General features: G+C 37.6%; 2 protein-coding genes and 1 long non-coding RNA gene across 5 annotated transcripts; all 3 read left to right on the top strand.

The window, feature by feature from the left end:
- The first annotated feature begins 7594 nt into the window (after nucleotides 1–7594).
- Nucleotides 7595–11097, top strand: LOC125202153 (OBERON-like protein). 2 transcript variants are annotated; one of them, XM_048100506.2, is made up of 3 exons: nucleotides 7595–7782; nucleotides 9105–10261; nucleotides 10355–11097. In XM_048100506.2, the coding sequence occupies exons 2-3, from the start codon at nucleotides 9130–9132 to the stop codon at nucleotides 10954–10956; spliced, it is 1734 nt and encodes a 577-aa protein (XP_047956463.2). In that variant the 5' UTR covers nucleotides 7595–7782; nucleotides 9105–9129; the 3' UTR covers nucleotides 10957–11097. The 2 variants fall into 2 exon arrangements, with proteins under 2 accessions (XP_047956463.2, XP_088922149.1); XM_089066023.1 differs by having other exon boundaries at nucleotides 7596–7782; nucleotides 9102–10261.
- Nucleotides 11098–12481: 1384 nt separating this feature from the next.
- LOC125202799 (CASP-like protein 2B1) lies at nucleotides 12482–14557 on the top strand. 2 transcript variants are annotated; one of them, XM_089063404.1, is made up of 4 exons: nucleotides 12482–12814; nucleotides 12894–13195; nucleotides 13283–13415; nucleotides 14140–14557. In XM_089063404.1, the coding sequence occupies exons 2-4, from the start codon at nucleotides 12972–12974 to the stop codon at nucleotides 14386–14388; spliced, it is 606 nt and encodes a 201-aa protein (XP_088919530.1). In that variant the 5' UTR covers nucleotides 12482–12814; nucleotides 12894–12971; the 3' UTR covers nucleotides 14389–14557. The 2 variants fall into 2 exon arrangements, with proteins under 2 accessions (XP_088919530.1, XP_047957229.1); XM_048101272.2 differs by having other exon boundaries at nucleotides 12483–13195.
- Nucleotides 14558–15647: 1090 nt separating this feature from the next.
- LOC125207554 (uncharacterized) lies at nucleotides 15648–16339 on the top strand. The gene is made up of 3 exons (XR_007173991.2): nucleotides 15648–15678; nucleotides 15906–16047; nucleotides 16123–16339. It is a non-coding gene; the product is annotated as an uncharacterized LOC125207554 (long non-coding RNA).
- The last annotated feature ends 50 nt before the right edge of the window (nucleotides 16340–16389 follow it).

The following is a 16389-nucleotide window of genomic DNA, read 5'->3' as shown; positions in this document are numbered from 1 at the left end:
CGTGGGACTCATATTCCACTAGATTTTTCAACCCACTTTCCTTTACATTTTTTAAAACCCATGTCTGAACAAAAATGGACAATTATTGGGGAACGAATGGAGTACGATATTATTGTTGTTAGTTATCATTAAAGTTCATATTTACTAGTAGTAAATATCTAAATGTGCATGAGTGAACTCTCATTCATATATATAAACACAGTATGCAAAATCATATATTCACATTTCTCCAAAACAATATGTAAATCAGACAAGGCGCAACAAGCACAAACCTAGAACAAATACATTTGATAAGACACAATTGCACACAAACTGAATAGGTGCATCGTGTTCGCATCCTTATCGCATCAACACAACAATTCGTGGCGCGACATGCTCATATGTTGGATCCATGCCTCGATAAATTTATTTCATGTTCATGTTCATGTTCATGTTCATGTTCATGTTCATGTTCGCATCATATCATGTACTGTCGTGTTTGTATTGAATCGATTCTCAACTATAAATGGTAGTAATAGCTTTTGATTTTATCACGTCCATATAATAACAATCCAAAGTCTAACACCCACTAATCCTCATTCAAACTCAAACATATTTGAAGAGTACAACAAAGTAAAAGGGGAGTATGTTTGTTTGACGACAAACAATGAAATATGAAGAAGTAAGTGGTGACAAGACCCCCTGACGATGCGCTATTCACTAGTGTCCAAAACAACTACGCCCTACCAATAGCATGCGCACATTTCTCTACTATAATCCACACCCTCTTTCCAATGCTCCACATTCCATAATTTAATTATGTCACATTATAAATTATTCCCTTATATTTGTGTATAAAATATTATAGTAGCATCCCATCACCAATTGCATTCACCTGCATGCCATTTCATGCCAATTGGGCCAAGACAAAATTGTGAATTGAGATAAGAGACAGAATGTTTGTTGTTTTCCCATTTATCGAAGCGATAGAGGGAATGTTGGAATATCTTTTTTACTAATTTTAAATACTCCATCATAGTACCATTATAATTCAATCACTAAATCATGACCCCTTCCACTTGTCCTCTTCCTTTTGCCCCTCCAATTCCCTCCAAATCACTACGCTCCAACTCTCTTACAACTAAGAAAGATAAAGGTGGATGATAAAGCAAAAGGTGATGGCCTCTCAATTTGAATCCTTGGCATGCATGATATTTCTCCTCAACACTACAAATCACATATGGGAGAATGATTATTTCGAATTTCGCAAGAATATAAATTCGAATCGATCTAAAAACTGTATATGAAAATCCAATACTTTTACAACTAAATCTTAGCAAAAAAAAAAAAGAATTTGAAAACCCAAAAACCCAAATATTTTTTAAAATAATATTATTTCAATAAAATGTTTTATATTAAAATTTAAATAAATTTTTGTATATATTGAATACTCCATAATTTATTTTTTTTGGTTTATTTTAGTTTTCAAAAAGTCATCCTAATCGAAAAAATCTATATTTTGAAAAAGAGATCTTACACGGTCTGAAAATTTGAAAAATGAAATCTGGATTTAAAATTTTGGTCCGATTCGACTATTTAGACTACGATATTTTGCTCACCCACCGTAAGAACATATATTATGAAGAGTGGAGTAACAATTAAAGTTTTGCGTGCATTCTATCAATTTATAATGTAGCATTGATTTGTTTGAGTGATACAACAATCAACAATGGATATAAGATTGTTAGATAGATATGAATAATTAATCTAGTTGATTACTTATTAATTTTGAATATACGTGATTAAATGTTTAGAAATTAATAATGATGAATATGAGTGATATCACACAATTAAAGTGTAGAATAAGGCAAGTTTATTGTTGAAAGTTATCAACAACATTGAGTTGGGACAATGTTAACATAGTTCATCCAAACACATGATTCCATGTTGTGCTAGTTTTGGTAGTTTGTCACAAACCATTTATCCTCTAACCTCTCCCCACCAAACACTAGCCAAGATTGGGGTCTCGTACTTTTCCCCTTGGCTTTTCCACTTTGATCGCCGATTCCCACTTCTTCTCTTTTCTCGAAAAACTCCAAAACTTTTTTTTTTTCAAACCAAAAAAGGCACCCCACCTCCCATGCGCAACCAACCCTCCCAATATAAATGGACATGATCAACCTCTCCCATTCATTCATCCATTCCAAACAAACAAACACTCCCTAAAATGATGAGCCAAGGCACGAACCACAGCGGCGGCCTCTCGGTGGTCCCTCTGCTTCTGCAGGAGCGGTTCCGACAGTTGCAAATCATGAAAGAGATGAGAGAGGAGAGAGAGTTAGTTAGAATGTTGTTATCTACTAGTAATTATAATTATACTACGAGTAGTGGTGGTTGTTACAATAACTACTGCTTTGGAGAGCAGATGATGCTTCCTCCAGCAAAGCCACAGTGCCAGCTGTCGCTGTCACTGTGGCCGGATTGGAGGGGGGAGGAGGGGAGGAGCTGGCCGAGGATGAGTGCTTCGAAGAAGTCGTTGTTGTGGTTTGATGAGCAAGACACGGCTTGTGACATAGATACTTCTCTTCATCTGTGATTTTGTTTTGTGAGTTGATAGGGTTTGGTTTTCTAGTGCATGTTGTATTGTAATCGCATCAAGGGTACTAGCACCACAAATGTTATACGACTCTCATAAATCGTGTTTTGAAATTCATCTACTTCGTGGCATTTTATTATAATTAAGGAAAAAGGAAATAACGAGGTTGAGTATTAAGATGTTTAATGGGAAAAGAAAAAAATGTCATGAAGAAGGATACATAGAGCGTGGTGTTTTATGAATGTTTGAATAATGGGATTTGAAGTCGCACAATTTTTTCGTGTAACATCATGTTCCACTAATATTTAAGTAAACTTTATATAACATTGAATCATACTCCTATTATTTCAAAAAATGAAAAATTTAGGCTAAAAATTGGGCACACTAAGAGCATCTCCAATGCCGGCTAGCCAACCGGTTAGCCGATTCGCGTCGCTAGCCGAACCATTGGAGTAGGCGAGCAGGAAATCGGCCAAATTTTCGGCGTGGGCTAGCCGGTGGCGTGGCGCTGGCCGATGCGCTGGCCGCCATTGTGGCGGCCCGATCGGCCAGCGCCGAATTTCGATTTTTTTTTAAAACCTATATAAACGCGATTTTAGTTTCATTTTCATTTGCACCACTTGTTTTAACGAGTTTTCTCTCTCTCTAACTTTCTGTACAAGAGCATCATCGAGCGATGGATCACAACAGCGAGTCCAGTCCAGCGACGAGTGGATTTCAGACTCCCACGGTACCCGTGGGATCTGGATGGGGCCAGATGGGCGGGCAGATGGGCCCAGGGTTTAACGTCCCTTGGAATCAGCTGATGGGGATGATGGCCGGAGCGCCGGGGGTGGGAACCAGGGGGGATGCCGTGGGGTATGCCGGGCGGCGGACAGACCAGCGTCGGGCAGGGGTGCGGAGGTATGCCCCAAATGCAGCAGCAGATGTTGCAGCAGATGATGCAACAGATGATGGGTATGCATCCCGGGATGCAGGGGTCACCGGGGGGGGGGGGGGGGGGACACAGTCTATCGTCCCTCTCTGGATTTTTTGACGGCTTCGTCTCACACGTCGACCCAGGTGGAGACGCAGTTCACTGACGATGACCTTTTGTCATTGCATGACATGGGGATCGATCTCGGGGATCCGGACACTCCCGTTCCAGCGGGGCGGGTCGCGGCGAAGAAGAAGAAGAAGAAGAAGACGAAGGGGAAGGCCAAGGCGGTCGGCGAGTCATCGCAACCCGCTGTTGACGACACCCCCGCCCGGAGGAAGTGGATGGAGAATGAGTATGCCGGGGTGGCCAGGGGGTGGTTGGAGGTGTGCGACGATTCGCTGGTTGCGAACAACCAGCGGGTCGTCAACATGTGGGCGAAGATTAGAGCTGCCTACAGGAGGCACTGCCCGCACGGGAAGGACTTCAGTGGGGAGGAGGTCCGGAAGGGGTGGAAGCGCACCAGGGCCGCGGTCGGCCGTTTTTCGGCGTTGTACGCCAACGCCCTCTGTCAGCTCACTAGTGAGCAGAATGAGGAGGACGCCCGGAGGATAGCCGAGAGTCAGTTCCCCTTGGCGGGGAAGTACAAGGATTTCCACTTCTGGGAATGCTTTGAGTTGCTGAAGAACTCCGAGAAGTTCCGGGCGGGGTGCGACGCTGGGTGGCCGAAGAAGCAGAGGCTCAACTATTCCGGTGACTACAGCGGCAGCAGCGGCGGATCCCACGACCTCCCCCCGGATGCTGAGGAGTTTTCGACCCCTCCATCCTATGCTCGTCGCCCTCGCCCGGTTGGACAAAAGCGGGCGCAACGGGCAGCGAGGGGAGGATCCCCCCTATTGCCCCAGGAGGTCGTCTCGCCCCCCCCCCACCCCCCCACGCGAGTACACCTTCTTCTCGCGTCAAAAAACGCGGGAGCAGATGTACAAGGTCTTCCAAGATTGGGGGACCGCCACTGACCCCACGGAGAAGATGTTTCTTCACTCGATGCTCGAGAGCATGCGAGTTGATTTGGATGCCGCGAGGACACAGATGGGGGGTTCCGACGTGGGCTCAGATACCCCGGGTGGCGGCGGCGCGGACGGCGGCGGCGACGGCGACGAGGAGTAGAGAGGGCTCGTGTGTGGAAGCCCTTTTTATAAAAAAAAATCATGTATTTTTTTTTAATCTTTGTACTTTTTTTTTAATGAAATGAATTAATTTTCCCGTATCTGTGTCGTAAATTTAATTCCTTAATTTAATCATTATTTTAATTCCGTAAATGTAGTATTTTTTGAATTATTTTTATTGCGGCTGGCCTATGGCTGGCCTAAATCTGATGTGGCAGGTGGATTTTTAGTGCTGCTGACGTGGCAGGGAGAGAGAGTGGCTGACCTATGGCTGGCCTATTTGCATTGGAGATGCTCTAATTAATGAAAGTATTTATGCTGAAAGTGGTGGCAACACACTTGTTTAGAGCATCCACAATGCCGGCTAGCCGATCCACGTCACTAGCCGATCGGGTAACCGAACCATTGCAACCGGCCAGCCGAGAATCGGCGTGGGCTAGCCGATTAGAGGGCGCTGGCCGCCATTGTGGTGTGCCGATCGGCCAACGATCGGCCAGCGCCAATTTTCGTTTTTTTTTAATTTTTTGAAAATCTATATATACGCGATTTTAGTTTCATTTTCATTTGCACCACTTGTTTTAAGTCGGCCGCCTCCAGGAATATGCCGACATGCGCCAAGTGGATGCTCATATTCAACTCCAAAAGGATATAATTGAAGAGTTGTGGGCACGGAAGACTGCACGGTGATAATTTTTTTATCTTTATTATGTAATTTATTTTTTTAAATGAATGTACTTTTTTTTAATGCAATTAATGAATTTTTTCCGTATATGTCTTGTAAATTTAATTCCGCAATTTAATCGTAAATTTAATTCCGTAAATGTAGTTGTTTTTGAATTATTTTTATTGCGGCTGACCTATGGTTGACCTAAATCTGATGTGGCAGGTGGATTTTTAGTGCTGCTGACGTGGCAGGAAGAGAGAGTGGCTGGCCTATGGCTGACCTATTTCTACTGTGGATGTTCTTAATATACTCCCCCGTCCTTTAAATATAAAAATATATTTTATAACTTTTTTTAATTATACGAGACTCTGTACTAACTAATAATACGTTAATTATTATTTTAAATAATTTTTTACTTTATTAATTAATACTGTAATTATTTTTTTAATAATTTTTTACTTTATCAATTATATTGAAATTTATAGTTTCAAAAGTTTTTATTTTGAAAACAAGAAAGTATATATCTTTTAAATCTTAATTAAAATCTTTATACTAAAAGGGACCCACTAGAATTAGGAACCTGATTTACTTCAACTTTTGGCTTGGAGATAAAATACTCCAAAAATATACTCAAAAATAAAAAAACGAAGATATGCGTAGGATAGACGTGTCAACTTTGATATTTGATGACCAAGTCATACGTTATATTTTCGTTTTAAATAATGGATCTGGTTCAACTAGATACGCATATAACTAAAAATAATTATGTGAACTTTTTGTAAGTAAATAAAGAAATTATGCGGTAAGTAGAAAGTATTATTACAGAGGCATTTAATATTGATCAGGACTGATAAAGTAAATAGAACATCTGTGGTCGGCACAAATTTTAATATGTAATTAGTAGAGTAAGAAAGAATGAGAAAAAGTAGTTGAAATTGAGTAGTGGACTGTGGGGCTCATAAATGATAAAGGAAAAAGAAGGATAAAAAGATTTCCATAATTGGATATGAATTATTTTTATGGAACGACAAAAAAGGAAATATGACCTATTTCTATGAGATGGACAAAGTAGTTTACTTCATTGATAGGATATGAATCAAACAATTTGCAGGAGTAACACATATCATCACGGTCTTGGAATTCTATTTCATGTTATTAAATTTTACTATACTAGTACTATGTTTCTATGGGAGTGGATCACCTGCTGTGCCAAAGACCACAGTAAGATCTGTTGTGCTTAAAACGCACAAAATTAGGAATGAAACGCAGCAGCAGGTACGTTTATTTCTTCCATTTCTTTTTCTTTTCCTTTTCTTTTCTTCTATTTTCTTTACGTTTTTTAATTCCTGTACATATCTACTTATTATCATTCTAAAATATAATTAGCTAAAAAGTATTACTTCTAAAATATAATTTGAAAAAGTTGTCTCCTAAAATTAGCTAATCAAACGCACAGAAACAAGAATAAGAAACAAGAAACAAAAAGAAAATAGAAGAAAAGAAAAGGAAAAGAAAAAGAAATGGAAGAAATAAACGTACCTACTGCTGCGTTTCATTCCTAATTTTGTGCGTTTTAAGCACAGCAGATCCTGCTGTGGTCTTTGGCACAGCAGGTGATCCACTCCCATGTTTTTATCGTTCTAGTCTATTCACGTCAAATTATTAATCACCTAATAAAACAAAGTACTCCATATAAAAGTGAAAGTGAAACTGAGGAAAAAAGATGAAAGAAAATTTTAAAAAATTAAATCCGATACTTGGATACTAAGAGCATCCACATCCGTGCTCTTAAATAAGAGCACAGAGGTTGACCCAGACCCATTTTTACTCCTTGTCCTTAGGCAAGAACACAACACCCACATCCGTGCTCTTCCGCAAAGACAAGCTCGAGGGTCCCACCATTCTATTATTCAATTTAAATACTTCAATTACTAAAAACATTTCTACAATATAAAAATACATTAAAAAATAAAAAATACATAATTAAAATCCTAAAAAATTGATGAGAAAATAGATTAAAGAATTTAGATAATAGAATAGATGAGAATTGTTTAGTATGGTGGAAATTTTTTTGTGTTGAAGTTGGGGTATTTATAGATGAAAATGTGAATTTTTTGGGGTAAGTAATTAAGTAAATGCTTGAACCAATGCAAGTAAATTTCTTGTTACAATCTCAACAATCGCCATTTTTTAATAATACCAATAATTTACAATATTTTACTTTATGATATTCAAAATAAAGTATTCCATCATCGTCTTCTCATTAAATAAAAAATAAAGGGAAATAAACGAACAAAAGTCAACACAGAGAATAACGTTGAGCTTGTCAAAGTCTTCAAGCCAGAACGGCACCGAGAAATGCTCTGCTGCGTTAGGGTTTCTACAATTGAACGGGAATAAATCCTAACTCTTCGATTAAGGTGGAGATTCAACTTTTTTTCCTTCGAAATTCTATACGCAGGTAAACTCTGATTCTTAATTTCATTACTTGCTCCTCGATTTCATTTTACTGGCTCTAGATATTACTTTTTGAATTCATCAAATTTCTGTTGCCCGATTGAATTGCTTATTGCTTTGGGGATTTCATTTGTTCATCTAATTTTTGTGATTTTCGACTCTTATATCGCATCTGTTATCCCAAGTAATTGCGCAAGCTTTTTTATTTGTTAGATGTTCAGCAATTTAAAATTGTTAAGTACTAAGAGAATTCGGTTGGATAGGAATTTCTGTAAAGCTGAATTTTTTTTAGTTTTGGTGTTATACTGGCTCATGTTGTTGTAGGTATGAGAAAATGTATATGTTAAATTGTTTTTGGGATGGAGAAATAATGTCGTCTTTTATGAATTGATAGAAAGGAATTTTTAAATAAATGACACTTAAATAGATGATATAGACTACTCTGTTTCCGATTACCCTAATTCAAAATGTGGGGTCAAACTCAGAAATCCATATAAAGTGCAGAATAGTAAGATATGGGGACAAGAATCTTCACTTGGAAACCTAAATCAGAAAAACCACTAGACTGTAATCCATAAAAGTCGACTATGTAAATAACAGGGGTACACAAATCTCACTAAATTTCAGATGGAAAATCATAAAAATGTTGCTTGTTTAATGTAACCTAAAGGAAAGAGCTATTTTATGATGGAAAGTTTTTACTTTTTTTTAAGTTTACTGACTGAACACTCTCCTGTGATCTTACTTTCATACCCTGTTATTGTTGGTAACATGCAGTTTAGTTGATATAGCAGAGGAGCTTAAAGTTAAAACATATATGCAATTTTTTTTCGTTGTTACGGCTATATAAGCATCTGTACAAGCAGGTATCATAGGCAGGGTGGTGGCTATCAAATTTGATTGCCTCTTCTTTGCTGGAAAACGTGTGCATGCTTGCTGCTGTTTACTTCAATTTCTTGTTGCACTAAATGCATATAAATCTTGTATTACTAATTTGTGATCATGAAGCTCGGGCTTGTTGAACTACTCTTAAATCCACTTGGGTTGGTATCTGTACAAGTTTGTACCAGATAATTGCTTACAGTGTTTACTTGAATTCATAGTGAGAAATGTTGGTTCATTTTAGTTGTTAAAATATGGGTCTAATATTTTCCTTAACTTATTTTCAGTTTAATGAGATTGCTCTAACTTCCAAAACCTACACTTTGATACCAAAATTTGAAATTTACTAGTAGTTAACTATAAACGTTCACTAGGTCACGATGGCTAGAACATAGCAATTTAGTAGTCATCTCATATTGTGCTCCAATTTTATCTCTGCAGCAGTCCAGATCGTTAAGGGCATTTTCAAATGGGGACATCCTCTGGAGCTCATAACAATGACCAATCGTCAATGCTTCCTCCTCGGCAACAGCCACGGTCTGGAGGAGGTGGGCTTCAGACATTCCTCCCATTGGTGTCTTCAGATGCCTATGGATCTTCAAATCATCATGAGCGTGGCCCAAATTCTGATCAGGTCCGTGAATCCCCTTCTGAAAGTGCTGGTTCCAGAGAAACTTGGCCTACAGCTGATGCTTTGGTAGCAAAGAGACTGGAGAAGGAAAAAGAAAGAGAGAATGGTTTCCCAGAGCAGTCTGTCATGCATCATATTGCCAGTTCAGATAAGTTGTCTCTCATGGATGTGGCTAGAGAAAGGGTGGAAACTATAGCAGAGAAGATGCAAAATCTTCCGGATGAGTATCTCGACAAGTTTAAGTACGAACTTCGGGCCTCTCTTGAAGGTTTAGGCGGTTCACAGCAGAAAGAAGAGTTCCTATTTTTGCAGAAGATGGTTCAGAGTAGGGGCGATTTGACAGAGAAAACACTTACTATGGCACACAGGGTTCAGCTCGAGATCTTGGTTGCAATGAAGACTGGAATTCAAGCATTTTTACATCCTAGCGTCAGTCTGTCACAAGCTTCTCTTATCCATATATTCTTGTATAGGAAGTGCAGAAACATAGCATGCGGAAGCACATTACCAGCTGAGGACTGTGCCTGTGAGTTGTGCTCAAGAAGAAATGGTTTCTGCAACCTCTGCATGTGTGTGATCTGCAACACTTTTGATTTTGAGGTCAACACGTGCCGCTGGATTGGGTGTGATTCTTGCTCTCACTGGACTCACACCGACTGTGCTATTCGAAATGGACAGATTAGCATGGGCCCTTGTGTTAAAAATGGGCTGAGCTCAGCGGAGATGCTCTTTAGATGCCGAGCTTGCAGCCGAACATCTGAGTTGTTTGGGTGGGTGAAAGATGTCTTTCAGCAATGTGCACCAAGCTGGGATAGGGATGTTTTGATTAGAGAGCTTGACTATGTAAGTAGAATTTTTCGCGGGAGTGAGGACTCGAGAGGCAGGAAATTATTATGGAAATGTGAAGAGATTATACAGAAATTGAAAATTGGGGCAGCAGATTATAAAGTAATCTTGGTGTTCTTTCAAGGTAGAGAGAGCTTTACTCATTGATTTCAATTAATTTTTTGCAGCTCTTTTCTCGTTGGTGTTAACTGTGCTCAAAATATTGTTTCTTCAACAGAGCTCGAAGATTCATTCAAAAATCAAGACAACGAAGATGCTGGCAAGATGCTGTCTCCACAGGAAGCATTCAATAAGACTGCAGAAGTAGTGCAGGAAGCTGTTAGAAAGATGGAAATGGTAGCTGAGGAGAAGATGCAGATGGTCAAAAAGGCTAGATTTTCGGTCGAGGCTTGTGATCAGGAGCTCAAAGATAAAGAGAGGGAAGTTTCTGAACTGAAGAAGGAGAGGCAGAGAAAGAAGATGCAGATCGATGAGCTTGAGAGTATTGTAAGACTCAAACAGGCTGAGGCTGATATGTTCGAGATGAAGGCCAATGAGGCCCGCCGAGAAGCTGAGAGGCTGCGCAGAATCGCACTTGCCAAGACTGAGAAGTCGGAGGAGGACTACGCTAGTAGGTATCTCAAACAGAGACTGCATGAAGCCGAAGCTGAGAAGCAGTATATTTTCGAAAAGATCAAGCTCCAGGAGAGTTCAAGAGCGCCCCAGAGCAGCGGTGGCGCAGACGAGTCGTCTGAGATGTACAACAAAATCCAAGACCTGCTCAAGAACATGTACAGCACGCCTCCGAAGGCGGACGGCCCATCTAAATTAGGTATTTAAACATCTGACTTGGATCTTTCTATGTGAATTATAGGTTGTTGCACTGATTTATTCATGTGTATTGTTGTCATTTGATTATGTTTGTTGTATGTGGTGAGAATTGGACAATATTCAAGAATCAAAACATTCAGTTTCGTTTAAGCCTAGTGATTAATACTAGTAGTAGTATTTAAAATGGGGCCATAAACTCAGCCCAAGACTGCCTCATACTACTATACTATACAATATGAAATCTTTTTAATTGAATTGAACAATGTGGAAATTTTAATTGTTGGTGTCAATAAAGATGATGCAATGGTGACCATACTTGTCGTTTCCAATCTTACCTAACAACCACTCAATGCTTTATCATATACCTACTGATTTTTATTTGTGCCCACAATTATATACTCCTACCCTTTATTTCTCAATTGAGATCCACCATCCATATTTGAATTTTGATAGCAAATTTCTCAAAAAAGTTATATAAATCAATTATTTCATCGTCGTTGATAGTGCATGAAATACTGTGCATGAAATACATGTAAAAAAACACTCTGAAAAGAAGAAGCTAAAATCGAAGAAAAAAGGTGGATGAATTCATAAATGCTAAAAAAAGGTGGATAGAGAATTTTCCTCCTAACGAAGACTGTGCAGCTAAAATCAATTAGGGTTGAAAATATAATCAATTAATGTAAGACTTGGTATGTTAAAAAATTAGGAGGTGTATCGTAGAAAAATGTTTTAGGGTCTTAATCCTCAGGTATTTGGGAAAATATGTTTCTCCTTTTAATTAATAGGTGGGGTTCGCAAAATTAGGAAAATGAAATAAATGATAAGATTATTACTACTATTTATTATCAATTCTATTTAAAAAGAGGTTGCACACAACTTTGCCATTTCTGGGAAGTTTCCAAAATTTGGTTTTTCACCCGAATTTTAAACTTAACATATAATATCATCAACTTATAAAATTATTGCATATTTTTATCACCGGCAACAAAATACGATTACATTAAAATGAGATAAATAATTATATCTGTATTGTATTGCAGGGACTTTGTAATCACATACTTAGAGTGATAACCATACCTGGCGTGCTATGATGGTAAGTGAAATGTAGTCGTATTTGGTCACCAGTGATAAAAATGCAACAACTATAAAAGTTCGTGATATTATATGTCAAATTTAAAATTCGTGTGAAAAACAAACTTTTTAACAGTCTCGTGATATCTGACGACGATACTTTTTTATTTAAGTATTTAGTCGATAAGAGAAGAACCCAACAGTTGAAAACAAAACAAATACTCGTATTAATGAATATGGCCATTAATTGCAGCCACTTTATTTATTAATCATAATTGCCAAGCTCACCAACTTTGCCATTTCTGCATCTCCATATCTAACTCAATTCAACCAAGAATTGATATTTTAAGTCTTGATAGCGACATGTCGCACACTCCCTCCCTCTCGTGTCAAAGTATGGCTAACCTAATCATGAATTCCACCACTAATATCTCACTTATCTCACTCCAACCCCACGATGAACAAGCCCAAATTGCATAAAAAGAGTCTTTATTAATAGGGCTCTCTTCTTGAATGCTGCTTCAGATGTCTGATCTTCCCACAGTCAATGTTAATTTTGCTACTATTCATTAAATGCTCCATCAATTCTTGAAATTAGGTATTCTTACACATTAGGGAAAGCTTTGATCTTTGTTGTTGATTTTATGGTGGGACCCCACATCTCCAAACTTGGCACTAGGATAACCCTTTAAAACCCCATTTGATTTAAGAATTTTGCAGATAGTATTTCACAAATATATATTGGAAATATACAGTGCATATGTGGTTGTCTATATAAGTGCTGGGAACGTAGGTAGGTGAAAAAATTTAATTTTAGTATTACTACATCCTCCCCTTTCTTGACTGTCTTGAGTGTGTGTGTGTGTTTTTAGGTTTTCTTGGTAGTACAGTTTGTGGGTGTTGAATAACTGTTTCAAAGTTCCAATCTTGGTAAGAATTAGTGTGAGGAGATGAGTTATCTTGGTGTGGGTGTGAGTCCTGGCAATGTTCCTGTGTTCCACGGCAGCAATCTAAGGGTGTTGGACAAGAGAGTGAGGCTTGCAGAGCTGATTCTGAGGTGTTTGATCTGTGCTCTAGCCGTGGTTTCTGCTGTACTAATTGGGACTGACACTCAGGTTAAGGAGTTCTTCACTATCAAGAAAAGGGCCAAATTTACAGACATGAAAGCACTTGTGTAAGAGAGATCTTGAGATTGTTATCCACTGATTGATTTAGAGGCTGGCTTCATCTCATGTGCTTACTGATTTGTGGTGATTTGCAGTTTCTTGGTGGTGGCAGATGGGATTGCGGCTGCCTACTCTTTTTTCCAGCTTGTGAGGTGTGGTGTGAGTATGGTTAGAGGGAGTGTGCTCTTCAACAAGCCCTTGGCTTGGGCCATTTTCTCTGGGGATCAGGTATTCACTTTCTTACTTCATTTTTATACAGATTTGTTTCTGTTTCCTCATATGATGATGTTGTTAAGTCATGTTTCTAGCTGAATTAGCTCATTACAGTCTGTTTGTCTTGTTTAAGTTTAGTTTGGCTTGGGAAGAGGGAAAGGATAATGATTATACAGCTTGTGATTTTGCAAAACATGTGATTTTGTTTAGTTTTTTATCTTTCTTTTTATGTTTGGATCTTCTTTTTAGTTCATCTATAAGCTTGTGTCTAATTAATAGAAGATCCCATTTGGTGGTAGTTTTCTGAGATCCATTCTTGTTAAGATGAGAAAAAAAGGCAATTTTGTATCCTCTAGTTTTTAAGAAGTCCAATTATTTAGCTTACAATCCATAGCAAGTTAAAAAAATCTAAGTTGTAGATAAAACTTGAACATTATTGGTTGGATTGGAGCAAGTTTGTTGGGAAGCAAAGTGAGAATGCAAGAGCTTCTTGGGTGAGGCTAAAATCCTCTTAATTAGCATTTTGCACTTGTTAACACACACCACGGCTACGAGCACGACACTTATATAAAGGTGTTGTGATTTTTTGGAAGTGAAGTAGGAACATTGGTAAAACGAAGTAGCATTTTGCATTTGTCTGATTAACGAACTCGACAATTGGTGAATTTTTGGGAGGGAAGTAGGAATACTAGTAGTGTGCATTGGCTTTGTTTGTAACGTGAGTGATTTGATTCGTCAGATATTGGCGTACTTGAGTATGGCTGCAGTGGCGGCCTCTGTTCAATCAGCGGTGTTCTCCAAATACGGGCAGACAGAGCTGGAGTGGATGAAGACATGCACATTGTTTGGGAAGTTCTGCAACCAAATCGGAGAAGGCGTGGCCACCTCAGTAGTGATGACCCTCTCCACGCTCATCCTCTCCGCTATCTCGGCTTTCAGCCTCTTTCGACTGTATGGAGACAAAGGGAAGGAAAGTGGGAGATGGTAGAACCACTTTGACATCAACATGTCTCTTTGTTTTCTCTCTGAAAAGAAGTGAATTAGTGTAGGATTTGTTCAGTGTAATATCTCTATATCAGTTTGTGCTTTGGTTTGCAGTATAATAAACTACACAATGTTTGTTTTTGTATTTTGTGAAGCTTTTGGTGTTACCTCTAGATTATTTATTGTATTCTATCATACCTTTTCATATTATTAAATTATTTATTCACAAAAATTAAATTTATGAACAAATTAGAACCAAAAGAAAATCCAATGCCTTAATTAGTACTTTGTCCGTATAATTGAGTCATTTCTTTTTCGCACTCGTTTTGCAAATATGATGGAGTAATAAATAGTTAATATAGTCAGATAATAAGTATTATAAGAGAAAATAATACATAAAAGACTAGCATAGCAAAATTAATAAAAGCTCAAAGCCTGGGCTGGACTGGCCCACTTGACAACTCTATTTAAGACCACATAATTACTTTTTTTTTCCCATAGACAAATAAAGGCATGCACAAAAGGGGAAATTATAACCTCCATTTTCGGCCTTTTCCACAAGAAAAAGGTTTTTAAGTTGAATATATCTAATTAATTATAATACTGAAAATGCAAATAGTAATAATTTGGATGAGAAAAAGGTAGTCAAATTTTTTCTTACAAACAAAAAAAGGAAATTATCAATTAAATCTTATCTTTTAATTGACTTCTACTTAATGATATAATAATACTTTGGAGAAAGGAGTAATAGATTTTCTTACAAAAGAGGAAAATGCCATTTGAATTTCAACTTGTGGTTGACTTATAAGTTATAATAGTATAACGAAATCTTGCAACAGTTTTAGAAGATTTTTTAATGTTAATGAATTTCTTTTGCCGGACTAAGTCATATATTCTTAAAATATTTAAAACAATTATGATGATTGTATGTGAAAATATTGTATGTAAATTAGTTTGGACATTAATTACAATTTCCATGCCTACACCTATTAAAGGTGACATTTACTTTAAAAAAATCTCTTCTTAGAAATTAAATTCACCAAAATCGTTAATTAAACAAGAAAATCTTGCTTTTTACTGTAATAAAATCACAACGTATCTTCGAAACATAAATTTTTTTATATTGCTATTAACTTTTATAGGCATGTGACGTCTGCATATAAAACTTTTCACATTAACTACAAATTACCTCTTTATTGATAAACAAAAAATAAGAAAATTATTCTACATAAGGCAAAGAGGTCTCATTTCAACATCTCTTCCCTTGCAAAAAAAATCAAATCTTGTTAACATGGTAATCCTCAAACCCCAATTCCATGTTTGTGAAAATTTCTTGATTGCAAATTGTAATGGAATTGAAATATTCTTGCTTGTTCATTGACATAATTTCTTCCAATCATACTAAAAAATCTGAATTTTTTTTTATGAATTTTTTATGTGTTGAGAATGGGAAATGGTTTTTGTTAGTTGTGTTGGTTTTATCTTTAGGTGATTTTGTAATGAAAGTAGTGTTTGTTGTAGACGGTGTCGAAGAGGGTGGCGGAGAAGAAGGTGGCGAAGTTCGAGAAGAACATAAGCAGAAGAGGAGGGGCTTCCAACAAGACCGCCTTGGAGCCGTCTCACATTGTTCTTATTCTCTTCGTCGTCTTGGCCGTTGCCTCCTGTAAGCTTCCCTGCTTTTCTATTCATTTATTTTTTGTTTAGATTAGTTTGTTTTATTTGTTGATGTAATTTGCAGTTATCTTCCAAGTGGTGAGGATGGCAATGAATGGTGGAAATCCGGAGCAAGACTCTTGATGTTGATGAAACCCTCTCTGAAATCATAATCTCATTTTTTGTTTGTATTGAGCTACAAATTGGAGCATAAAATGCTTCAGATTTAAACCAACCATTTATTATCCTTGTTATTTTCATGGAAGAATGCAGATTTAGTGATTATGATTTCATTATGTTTAGTGTTGTTTTCATTAACATCAAGTCTTTCCGGTTTGGTTAAGAGAGTGGT

The sequence above is a fragment of the Salvia hispanica genome, chromosome 2 (assembly GCF_029641045.1).
Source record: "Salvia hispanica isolate PSC_SH4W2 chromosome 2, Shi_PSC_v1, whole genome shotgun sequence".
Taxonomy (NCBI): Eukaryota; Viridiplantae; Streptophyta; class Magnoliopsida; order Lamiales; family Lamiaceae; genus Salvia; species Salvia hispanica.
This window is presented reverse-complemented; position numbering and strand designations above follow the sequence as displayed.

What these genes read in the sequence shown, in the direction of transcription:
- LOC125202153 (XM_048100506.2), top strand. Translation starts at nt 9,130, where the DNA reads ATGGGGACATCCTCTGGAGCTCATAACAATGACCAATCGTCAATGCTT. An exon ending in AATCTTGGTGTTCTTTCAAG is followed by an intron (nt 10,262 to 10,354) that starts GTAGAGAGAGCT and finishes TTTCTTCAACAG; the next exon opens with AGCTCGAAGATTCATTCAAA.
- LOC125202799 (XM_089063404.1), top strand. Translation starts at nt 12,972, where the DNA reads ATGAGTTATCTTGGTGTGGGTGTGAGTCCTGGCAATGTTCCTGTGTTC. An exon ending in ACAGACATGAAAGCACTTGT is followed by an intron (nt 13,196 to 13,282) that starts GTAAGAGAGATC and finishes GGTGATTTGCAG; the next exon opens with TTTCTTGGTGGTGGCAGATG. An exon ending in CCATTTTCTCTGGGGATCAG is followed by an intron (nt 13,416 to 14,139) that starts GTATTCACTTTC and finishes TTGATTCGTCAG; the next exon opens with ATATTGGCGTACTTGAGTAT.